Source organism: Papaver somniferum, chromosome 10, assembly GCF_003573695.1.
Source record: "Papaver somniferum cultivar HN1 chromosome 10, ASM357369v1, whole genome shotgun sequence".
NCBI lineage: Eukaryota > Viridiplantae > Streptophyta > Magnoliopsida > Ranunculales > Papaveraceae > Papaver > Papaver somniferum.
Window position 1 is genome coordinate 146,862,590 of NC_039367.1, and position 12,068 is coordinate 146,874,657.

At 36.1% G+C, this 12,068-nt stretch overlaps 2 protein-coding genes across 2 annotated transcripts; both read left to right on the top strand.

Annotated features, from left to right (window-relative positions):
- Positions 1 to 964: 964 nt before the first annotated feature.
- Positions 965 to 1,816, top strand: LOC113316443. The gene has a single exon (XM_026564620.1). The coding sequence runs from the start codon at positions 965 to 967 to the stop codon at positions 1,814 to 1,816; it is 852 nt and encodes a 283-aa protein (XP_026420405.1).
- A 3-nt stretch (positions 1,817 to 1,819) lies between these two features.
- On the top strand, positions 1,820 to 6,215 carry LOC113316444. The gene is made up of 7 exons (XM_026564621.1): positions 1,820 to 2,558; positions 2,944 to 3,538; positions 3,636 to 3,923; positions 4,392 to 5,085; positions 5,187 to 5,189; positions 5,905 to 5,974; positions 6,118 to 6,215. Exons 1-7 carry the CDS (start codon positions 1,820 to 1,822, stop codon positions 6,213 to 6,215), a joined length of 2,487 nt encoding a protein of 828 aa, XP_026420406.1.
- The last annotated feature ends 5,853 nt before the right edge of the window (positions 6,216 to 12,068 follow it).

Genomic DNA, 12,068 nt, shown 5'->3' on the forward strand with positions numbered 1-12,068 from the left:
AGTTTCAGTATTGTTAATAACTTTTAACTTGTTGTCTATCCTCAAATTTCAATCCAGCAAGACCTATTTTTCTTTTCCAAAATGAAAATACTTGTTGATACTGCATACTTAACCAATATAATGAACTAATACCAAAATACTAGATCACTTGAATTATACTGAACTAAAATCTTCAAAAATATATAAACAAAAAATGAGCAAAACAAAGAAAAAACCCAGATCAAAGTTCTTAAAAAGACAGAATCCATGACTGGAAAAGATAAAATCATTCTCACTTCAATTTCTGAGCTTATATCTTAACCCCAAATAAAATCTGACTCGTTTAGAGGCGATTCAGCCCATTCAGATGAGTCAGTTATCAATCTGACTCTTTCTACACCATAATTTCCTTATCCATCCGAGAATAAAAAAGAAAGAAAGGAAATATTTTCTCTCCCTCGTAATCTAATTCAGATGAGTTGACCAGAAACTTATTCAGCAGAACCAACTCTTTCTACACCATGATTTGATTTCAGAACTCAGATCTCCAGCTCACCAATTTATTAGGGTAAGTACTGTTTTCTAAGTTCAAATTTGTTAGGGTTTAGCCTAATTGATTTCAGTTTCATTTGGATATTGAATTTGTTTTTTTTTTAAATTAGGTCAAAGTAAGTAGTGTACTTGTAATCAATGAGTGATGTTCTTTCTTTCATACTTTTGTATGTGGATTTTTGTAATTGTATCTGACTTTGGGTACCATTGATTTATGTGAGTAATACTGGTTTCATTTATATTGGTTCTTTTGTTTTTTGTTAATTGCTTGATTTGATGAGTTCTTTCCAGTTATGATTTGGATTTTGAATAAGATTTGAATGTTTACAGAATATGTTTGTTGAATTGCCTCAATGAGTTGGTTCTGATTTATATATGTATATCCTTTTTTTTTCATATGTCTCAACATCTAACTACTCCAAATAAAGACTGGATGTTTGCACGCAAGGGTTCACCTCCATGGATTCAAGGTGTTCAATATTTCATCCAATTTGCAACAGAGAGTCTTGGTGAAGGTATCAAAGAATTTCGTTGTCCTTGCATGAAGTGTAAGAATTACAACAGTTTACCAAAATCTCTAGATGATGTACATGGGGATATTCTTGATTATGGGTTCGACAGGCAATACCGAACATGGATCCATCACGGAGAGCAACCTCGTGTGAATAATGTTCAAGCTCGTTCTTTACCTGCCAATAATGCTATGAATCACGGAGCTGCTGCATCTTTTCCGAGGATATTTGACTTGTTCAATGAGACACTAGGACGTGTATGTGGTATTGATAATCCTGAAGACCATCCGGGTACTGCTGTTGAAGATGGTACTGTTGTTGAAGCTGGTACTGCTGCTCAAGATAAGGCTAATGTGAATTGCAGGAAGAGGTTGGAGGATGCAGTCCAACCCTTATTTCCAGGTTGTGATGCTGATCATACAAAACTATCAGCAACAGTTGAGTTGCTTAGTATGCAAGCAAGGTATCAATGTTCTGATGTTTTCATGACTGAATTATTTGGATATTTGAAAATTATTTTACCAGATGGGAACACATTGCCATCTAATTGTCGTAAAGCAAAGGACATGATTAAGCCATTTCAGTTGCCGGTCCATATCATCCATGCTTGCATTAATGATTGTATTCTCTATCGCAAGGACTATGCTAATGAAGAGAAGTGTCCTAAATGTGGTGAAAGTAGATGGAAGAAACCACCCGAAGGGAGTAATCCATCAACTAAAAAGGTTCCAGTGAAGAGACTGAGGTATTTTCCAGTTACAGAAAGGTTGTAGCGTATGTATGTTGCAACATGGATAGCTGAGCTGATGACATGGTATGCTAAGGTTGAAGAAAGTGCTACACATATGAGACATCCGGTGGATTCGTCACAATGGAAGTCAATAGACATGAAGTGGCCTGAGTTTGCTGAAGAGAAACGAAACGTACGTCTGGGACTAGCAACTGATGGTTTTAACCCTTTTGGAATGATGACCTCGCATAGTACTTGTCCTGTTATGCTTACTTGTTATAACCTTCCGCCATCTGAATGCACGTCAAAGGATTTTACGATGTTAACACTGCTGATTCCTGGTCCACTTGGTCCTAACCACAACATAGATGTTTATTTGCAGCCCTTGATCGACGAGTTAATTGATTTATGGACAGTCGGTAAAGTAACGTACGATGCGCATACAATGACTTCCTTTACAATGAAAGCAATGTTATTGTGGTGCATACACGACTTTCCCGCATATGCTCATGTTTCTGGTTTGCGAACTTCTGGAAGATTTGGTTGTCCTGTGTGTGGAGAAAATACAGAGGCGTTCAGGCTAAAATGGGGTTCTAAGTATGCTTATATGGGTCATAGAAGGTTTCTAAGAGATAGGTTTCACCCTTATAGACTGAAAACATCTGAGTTCAACGGATTTGAGGAGACAAGGGGTGCACCAAGACGTTTGAGTGGTGCCGAATTATTCGACAAGACAGCAACCGCAGATAAAGAGTTTGGGAAGCTGGTCAAGCGGCCGGTCGTACGTGAGTCTCCGTGGTCGAAGAGATCGATCTTTTTTTGTCTACCATATTGGAAGGTAACCTCCTTTCTAACTTTATGTCATCTCATCTCATCAGTTACTTGTTATATATATATATATATAATATTTTGATCTCCATAGCTTTACTTGTTATATTTGTTTTGCTCGGCATAATTTTACTTGTTAGAAGCTTTATATCTACCAGCATGCATCCATGAATCCATTTCTCAGAAACAGGCCTCATCATAGTTATAGTTATGTTTGTTCTGTTTGTGCTGAAACAGTTACTTAAATTCAATTCAATATGTGTTGTTTGAAATTCCTTTCTAACATAATATCATCTCATTAGTTTATGCAAATCCGGCACAATGTGGATGTCATGCATGTAGAAAAGAATTTTACGGAGAATTTGTTTGGAACTTTTATGAGCCATAAGGATAAGAACAAGGATGGGAAACTGGCGCGTAAAGATTTAAAACTGCTAAACTTAAAGCCTTGCTTGTGGTTGACGGAAGAGAATGGAAAAGTAGAGATGCCTCATGCACCTTATTCTTTGTCTAAGGAAGAAAGGGAAGTCATCTGTAAAACTCTTAGCACACTTAAAGTTCCAATTGGTTACAGTGCGAATTGGAAACGGAAAGTATGCTTGAAAGACTTCCAATTGAAGGGTTTGAAGTCTCACGATTATCATATTCTGATGCAGGGGTTAATGCCTATTTTTATGATGCATTGTTTCAAAGAACATAAGCCTTTGCGTGAGGCAGTTCGACACTTATCGTTGTTTTTCAAAGTACTAACTTCCAAGGTTATTGATCGTGCTGAGCTTCGTATAATGCACGAACGTGTGGTGGAGTCACTATGTGTGTTTGAAATGTATTTCCCGCCTGCTTTTTTTGTTAGTATGACTCATGTTGTCGTACACTTGGCAGAAGAGGCACATCAATTGGGGCCTGTTCAGTTTAGGTGGATGTACCCTTACGAGAGGTATAAACAATTCTTTAGTTACTTATGATCCCTTTAGTTTATTCTTTTTTGAACTTAGCGAAACTTATATATCTTTGTTTACTAACTACATGTGCAGGATGATGAGGTACTACAAAGTACTTGGTCGCAACAAAAATTATGTAGAAGGCTCTATTACAAAACAGTATGAGATTAATGAAGGAGCGCGCCATTGCGTCGAGATACTTCCTGAAAAGAGGCGAAAGTCTCTTAAGTGTCGTGGAAAGATATCAATGCCCAGTGATGTTTATGAAGGTCCATACCCACCTAATTCACAAGGAAAGCCACATTCATTGACCAACGTAGAGCACGAACAAGTTCGTTTGTGGATATTGAGACATTCAGATGAAAATACTGAATGGGAAGAGTAAGTAAAGCCTACGTTGATTTCTTTTTAGATCATTTCATCACATTATGCATTGGATTTTAAGTTCAAAGACATGAATGTACGATCAGTGATAGATCTTAGTTTATTACTTTATGACATCTAATGAACTTATACCAGCAGTTAACTACCCACATGCTACAACTGAAAGTGTCTTAAACTAGCAGTTCCATTTTGTTTATAGCTGTAAAATCAGTTTATACTCTAATGAGGTTCACTCGTCAAGCTTTAGCATACTGTTTTATTTTTAACTGTGCAGTTGAAACATTTTAGTTATCATGACATGAGTTTAAGCTGAAATCTAAGTTGATTTTTGTTACAATATGACATCTTCTAAAATCTGTGTGTGCTCACTCGAAACGAGGTTAAGGGAGTAGTACTACTTGATTATGTTTCCTGATTTGTAAGTTAATGCTTATATCACTTGTCACTTTCTGTGTTGTTTGACAGGAAGTACGAGATATATGTTCGTAATTTGAACCAAACTCGTACGGGAAGGATAAAAACTACAGACTACATTGAATGGCTACAGAAACAACTTGAAGGCACTCCTATGACAGATTTTCGTAGGCTGGCAATTGGTCCTACCTTCGCTACAATTTCGTATAACTCATATTTTGTTAATGGCTATCTTTTTTACACAACCGATGCCGAAAAAAATTTAACTACACAAAATAGTGGAGTCACCATGGATGCTTGCACCAGCTTCAGAGCAAGTTCCAGAGATACTAACTTGGTCGATGACGATACTACGTACTATGGCATTCTACAACACATACTTGAACTGGATTATGGATTTTTCTCAGAAATTGTTTTTTACTGTGATTGGGTGCGAGTCAAAGACAAAGTACATGGATCCTATGTGGATCCGGATACAAAGTTGAGGTTTGTCAACTTCAGAAAGTTTATGAGAAGCTCAAAAGAAGTCGACGAGCCATTCATCCATGCTTCTCAAGCTAGACAAGTTTTTTACTGCAGAGATGTGACAAGGGAGCACTGGAATTTGGTTTTGGAATCTCCAATAAGATCAGACCCCAATAAGAATGCTTTGGAAGATCCATTTGTCTTCACTGCAAATGCAAATGAAGCTCCATCAATTTTTACAGTTGTTGGAGAAGATGAGTATTGGAATGAAGAAGCTCAGGTAAGGTTTCATATGTCTCTTCCTAGTAGATTCCATATTTGTTATGTTAGCTCTTTTATTTTCTTTTTAATTTCATTTTGTATAATTGGTTATCTTTCCAGGGGGTGAGAAACAGGGATACACGTGAATGAACTTGCACGAGACCTTATAATTCCATTGGTGGAAATCATGTAGATCCCCTTGCGCACATGTGAGTTGACAACATACCCTGAACCTCCTTTGTGATTTGATTTTGGTACTTATTTGGGTGAGATAGCATGTCGAATCTTGGGTTATATTCTGCACCTGTTATATTCCACTATATATATATATATAACCTGTTGGCTGTTGATACGAGCTTGAACATTATTCCACTGTGAATTAGTATTTGCATACCAAAAGCATTCCACAAAAGTAATTCCCTTATAGTGATTTTCTTTTCCTGAATTCCCTGCTTTCTTCATTTATGTTTTCACTCTTGTTGCATGATTGTATACCTGCTACTGATGAGCCAACTGTTGTTTACATGACCTAGATCTAGGTTTAATCTCTCAAATTACCTCACACGTGCTTCCAACATTAAAAGAAAGAATACAGAGATTGTTGATTTAAGGAGCTTCATCATTGCAAGGTTTTTTGTTGAATTTGGACTAGGTTAGGATTTTTGTTTTTGTTAAACCTGTACCAGGTTAAGATTCTTTTTAATTGGTTGGTGTCAATTGAGATGCTAGACGCGTTTTAAATTCAAGTCATAGGTACTACCATGTAACGTTTTACTACTTAGAGATGTGTCCCCCATTACCGTGCGATTCTTTAACTTGGTGTGTTACTTGAATGTAGATGCCTCTTAATACAGTTGGAAAAGTGTCTAGCACTGATGATACTCATTACTCGAGTTTAAAACTCATTGGTACTTCAGTGAATATTGAATCGTCAATGCTGGTTGTCTTGCCTTAAGCTTGCCGTCTAGGATTTATTCATCTATATACCACTATGTGACCGTGTATTTTGAACTGAACGAAGTCATGGTGCTGTTGTTGATTTTCTTTGCAGGAACGACGTTCTTTGTCGTATGTGAACCAGGGACACATCACATGGATGCTCTACTTGATATCATTTACGAAGTATTGGATAAGTTTATCGTCATCTGAGGAGCTTATCGTTTTGTTGTTTAACATGTTGCTTTTAGCTTATTTTCTATTAGTTTGAACTTACTTACTAGCTAGCTAGCTTGGACATGTATTGTCTTGAACCAAAATTTCATCTTTTTTGTGTAATTTGAAACTCAATGGATAATATGAATGTATGTGGAATTCTCAAGTTTTTGAGTTTAAATTTGAATTTTAGTTTGGGTTTAATTTGAGTTCCATTTGAATTGACTTTTCCTTGAGTTTGACTTGACTTGACTTTGATTTGAGTTCCATTTGACTTGACTTGACTTTGATGCAGTCAGATTATTCAGATTCAGCCATTCAGATTCAACAAATCTGAATCGATATATTTTTTTTATTATAATTTAAATCTGAGACTCACGGCTGTGGGTCTGCACCTTGTTACCCTTAAAATCAGTCGTTATTGTGAGACCCACGGTTAGGCGTTGTACCAAACAGAGACGCTTTATCAGAGACCCCAACAGAGACTGTTGAAAATTGTCGTATAACTCGTATATATGACTTTTCCTGACGGTCACGGAACTTCTGTTTTCCACTAGTGTTGGAGAGTTAGAAGCCCTAATTACAACTTGAGTAGAGTCGTCTAATGCGGAAGCATTGAGAGACTTCCCTGCATTAGTTTATCTAATACTAAAGAGTTAACAATACCTTTTTTTTTTTGATAATCAACCATTAGTATTTTATTATATTAAAAAACTTTTACATGATGGTTTTCAAGAAAAAAAAGTACATCATAAACATGAAACAAATACAATAAAAGGTGCAAAACGTAAATAAATGGCAAAGAGAAAGAGTGATCCACAACGATAGCACTCAAATCTTGTACGGAGATATTGGAGAAGGAATGGTACTCGAAATCACGATTCGACCATTTTGATTGATTTTCTTCGTGGAATAGAGATACTCCTATTAGAGAGTAGTGATTTTCCCAAAAACTCATGTCTAGGGAGAAGCCCAGAAACTCTAGATTTATTATTCTGTTGAAGAAGAACTTGATCTTTTGCCTCCGTTAAATCGCCTGATGTACTTGTTCCGAAAACCCGAATCACGAACAAATCTATAGAAAGAAACACTATAAAAATGTAGATAATTAGCGAAGAAAATAATCTCCCTAATAGCGAAGAAAATTATTCAAAACGTAAAATAAAACTAAAAACGAGAAATTTTTGCTCAGATCTAACCCCTAGAGGACTATATCTGAGCAAATGAGGAAGAAGATGATAAGTTTTCTTCAAGGTTTTGAGAAGGGGAATAAATTCTTAATTTAAGTGACAATGAAAAAATTTAACTTCTTAATTTAAGTGACAATGAAAAAATTTAACTTCTTTTGCCAAAAAATATGCTACACTATTTGCAGCTCTAGAAACTAATAAAAATCCTATAAAAATTTGAACAATCATTGACTTCCAGTTTTACTTCATCGATGATTGCTTAATTTGTCCGAGAGATTGAGGATTGTTTTCCGTTGAAATAGTCAAAAAGATTCCTACAATCGCCTTTACTGCTGAAATTTGTAAGATGAAGCTCCTTAGCCCACGTTGCTGCCTGAAGCAATCCTACTGCTTATGCTTCTTCCGGAGTTGCTGCTCTGGAGGGTCTTACTCTGCCTTGTTCAAATTCACCTGTATTATCTCTAAGAATTAAGGAAAAACCTGATGGATTATTAGTAGATAACCAAGTTGAATCCACAATAATTTTATGCTTATGTTTTCCTGAAAATTTCCATTATTTTTTTTTGATTTTTGGTCGGATTCTTGTTTTTCTGTTCGTGAGCTGTAGAAGACAAACCTCTGTGCCAAAATTGAAGATATCTCTGTACTAGGTGCTAGAGCCAAAACAGATTTAACATAAACTGCAATGAAAAAAAAAAGATGTTATATGGTTTTATTAGCATCACAACAAAATTAGGTACATTTTGAAGGCACATCTTTAAGGATGTTTGATAATTTTGAACTTGTGGAGACTGCATTCTGTAAGCATTTTCAAGTAAGAATTCTTTGAGAAACATCTAGATTCCATAAACTTCTCCAGAGCGTATCAGGAATATTCAGCTTATAAGAGTTTATTCTGTTTTCATTTAATTTTTCATACATAGATTTGATTGTAAACTCCCCTGAATTTGCCAGCAATCACCTTAATTTATCTGGTTGAGTTCTGGATATCCTTGTTGGAAAGATACTAACGTTACAGATTCTTCCAGCTTTTTTGGTATTGAAATTTGGGATTATCAATGGAATATTCCACTTTGTAGTGATTGGACCAATAAGATCAATCACAAGTGTTAAACGGTCGTTGAAATTGTCTTTGTATTGAATCAGAGTATCTGTTCAATTTGGTATCCAATTGACTTCCCAAATATTTATACTTTTTCCATCTCTACCTCCCATATGATATTTTGTTCCATTAAAGTTATACCTCTGCTGATGCATTTCCAAATCTTGAAACTAGTTGGAATTTTTTTAACCGTAATAGCAGATTTTTTCCTGAAATATTTGAGTTTTAGTTGAGATGCCCATAGAGAGTCAGGTTCAGTTAGAAATCTCCAAGTTAATTTAGCAATCATACAAACTTGGTTTGTGAGCATCTGAAATGGCATATTTGAAATGGCGGATTTGAAAAGTCATTGGCATCGAGTCCACAAATAGGCAGATGAAGTGTCCACACGTCGAATTTCACACGGATTTGATCCAACGACAGAGATGGATGCAATATTTCATTTAGCGCGGCCACAAAAAATGTTTCAGCGCATCTAGATGGTAGATTAGAATTGCCATAAAACTTAAGAGGTTATTCTAGTTTCCGACCTAGATGCTAGATTAGTAGACCATAAGTAGTCTGGGACCTCCCGTGAGTACTCTTGAATCTTGATGGTTAAGGGGGAGTATGATTTTGCTTAGGGGAAATTAGGGGGAGACCCAAAAAAAATAATATTCTCATTCTCAGGCCCACAATTAATTTTGTATGTCGTGACACCCATAATTATATGAAATTATTATATGAATTATTACATAACTGGTTATGCATACTATCTTTTCAGGCATAACTCGTTATGCAGCCTAATTTTTCAGGGGTATAATTGGCAGTGCAACTTGGACATAACATATCTAAAAATCCGCGCCTTAGAATTTTACAAATTCTATATCATTGGAAATCTTTTTAAAAGAGCTACGCAACGAGTACAAACAAGAATATCAAATTTTTGTTTTTAACGAAAAAATCAGAGGTGATCCTCATTTTAGGGAATTTTTTTGAAAACTTGATACTTAACCATTATGCAGTCACCAAAAACGATGCATAACACATTCTGCAGACGCATAACGAATTATGCAACCATTTTCTCTACTGCATAACAAATTATGCATTTGGATAACAAAATCATGCATCTATAACAAGTTATATTACCATTTTTTTGGTTGATTTTAGCCGTACATATAAAAAATTGATGCATAATGCAGTATGCGTCCATATTTACGGATGCATATCAGGTTATGCATCTATTTTCTCGATGCATAATGCATTATGTAGCCGTATTTTCGGACGCATAACAGGTTATGCAGGTTTTCTGGACTGCATAACAAGTTATTCAACAAATTTTGTAGATGCATAACAGGTTATGCATCCATTTTCACGAATGCATAACATGTTATGCAGCCACCAAAAAAGATGCATAACACATTCTGCAGGCGCATAACGAATTATGCAACCATTTTCTCGACTGCATAACAAAATTATGCATTTATAACAAGTTATGTAGCCATTTTTTTAGTTGATTTTAGTGCGTACATAAAAAATTGATGCATAATGCATTATGCAGCCATATTTTCGGATGCATAACAGGTTATGCATCCATTTTCACGACTGCATTGCAGATATTATTATTGGTGCATGACAAGTTATGCAGTCTTTGTTTTTGTTGGTTTCGATAGTGACAAAAAAGTTGATGCATAACATGCTAAGCAACCGTTTTCTGGACTGCATAACAAGTTATGCAACAAATTTTGTAGATGCATAATAGGTTATGCATCCATTTGCACGACTGCATAACAAGTAATGCACATTTTCTCGACTGCATGACAGGTTATACAGATATTATTGAGGAGCATGACAACTCTTCATAATCTCTCTTACACCAGCAGACACATTATAGACCCACCAAAAGTCAGTTATTGTTGTGTTGTTTCTCGGTTGAGATGAAACTCCACCTTACTATTGATAGATACATTTTTGTGTCTAATTTGTCCTCAATGTTTCGTATTGTTAGTACTCATTTTCGTCCTAATTTTGGTGTTTTATGTATTTGTAGGCATTTTTGGGAATAAAACATTTTTTGGAAAATTCGGCTCGAAAAGTTGATTTTGGCACCCGGAGGACACATGTTATGCGGACTCTCTGCTTTGGATAAGGGGCACCCACTTGATACGGGGTGACCACTTGCTATTCGCACCCCTGAACTAGATAGGGGGAGGTCATCTTCTTTGTTTGAATTTGGTTTTGGCGGTAATACTTACATGCACGCTGTTGATTTTGGGTCGGATTGTTGGAGGGATTTCAGCGAGATTCAATCGCTAGAAACGATTGGGCTAGGCCTGAATACACTAGACAGGATTAGTATGGTCAATTTGATCGAGCAAAATGGGCCAGCAAAGCCGTGGGATGAAGATAAAGCTAAACAGGGAAGAGAAGATAATATCGATTCTGTTTGATTCTAACTTGGAATTTACGTGGCCAATTAGTTAGAGAATATCTTGTCTTTGATTATTGCTCTATCTTAGAAAGTTTTACAACCAACAGACGCGTGAAGAACGAAATTTGGAAGAAATATATCCGAGAATATTTTCTTCATCAATGCCGAGTAATGGAGGATTATATGAAGTTATGGAGAGATACTTCGGTGTTGTTGGGTTATAAATAGTTGCTGAGGTATCCTAGCGAAGGTTGTCGAGAGTTTGGGGTCGAGAGGAGGTCCAGAGAAGCAGAAATCAAGAGTTGATGAAACTCTGTTGCTGCTTCTACTGCTGATGAAGAACACCAAGAACACGAAGAACGGACTCGCAAGGACAATCGTTTATGAACAGTGTCTAAGACGCACAGCCGTGGGTCGCAGCGCAGTCTAAACAGCAGCAGCACTTGTCTTTTATCGCTCATTCTGTGACGCTTTTTTTCCGTCGCAGATAACAGTTTTACACCATTTTCTCTTCTTCTCATCATTTGTGAACCATTTTTGAGCCATAATAAATTATTTTGAGAGCATTTTTCCTATGATGAGTTAAACCCCAACACTGGGACGACGGAGGAGGCCGAGCTTCATACATGGGTAATTTTATTAATTCTTTTTAAGACTTTTGCATTAAAAATTAATTGAAATATGATTTGATTAAATTGGGTGTTATTTGATTAGATGGGTCATGCTTAGCTTAGGTGATTTGATGTTCCATGCTTAACATTTACAATCAATGTTTTGAGAATCTACTTTGGCAAAATAAGAGTCCATTTATGTTTGAGCGATTATTGTTGAGAATAAATCATTGATCCCTATGTTATGAAGATTGGCCAATTTGTCAATATTTTTGTATATAATTTTTATAAATCTAAAAATCCTTCACCTTCACAAGTCTTAGAGTTTGAACCTTCATTACTACAACCCACGAAAAATCTTTAATCATTTTGGCGCCGCTGCCGGGTAAGGCACTAAAGAATTTTCTTGGTTGGCATACTTATTGACTATAGGAGGAAGTACCCTGATGCGAAATTCCAATTGTTGTACACGAGTTTGCACTCAAGCATACTAAAATTCATATAAAGTGACAGAGCTCTACTCAGATAGTTGCACTA

Bases quoted from the DNA above. Each gene is read 5' to 3' on its own strand.
- LOC113316443 (XM_026564620.1), top strand. From the start codon at position 965: ATGTTTGCACGCAAGGGTTCACCTCCATGGATTCAAGGTGTTCAATAT.
- LOC113316444 (XM_026564621.1), top strand. From the start codon at position 1,820: ATGTATGTTGCAACATGGATAGCTGAGCTGATGACATGGTATGCTAAG. The intron at 3,924-4,391 runs GTAAGTAAAGCC...GTTGTTTGACAG, and splicing joins GAAAATACTGAATGGGAAGA to GAAGTACGAGATATATGTTC. The intron at 5,975-6,117 runs GTACTTCAGTGA...TTTTCTTTGCAG, and splicing joins CTCGAGTTTAAAACTCATTG to GAACGACGTTCTTTGTCGTA.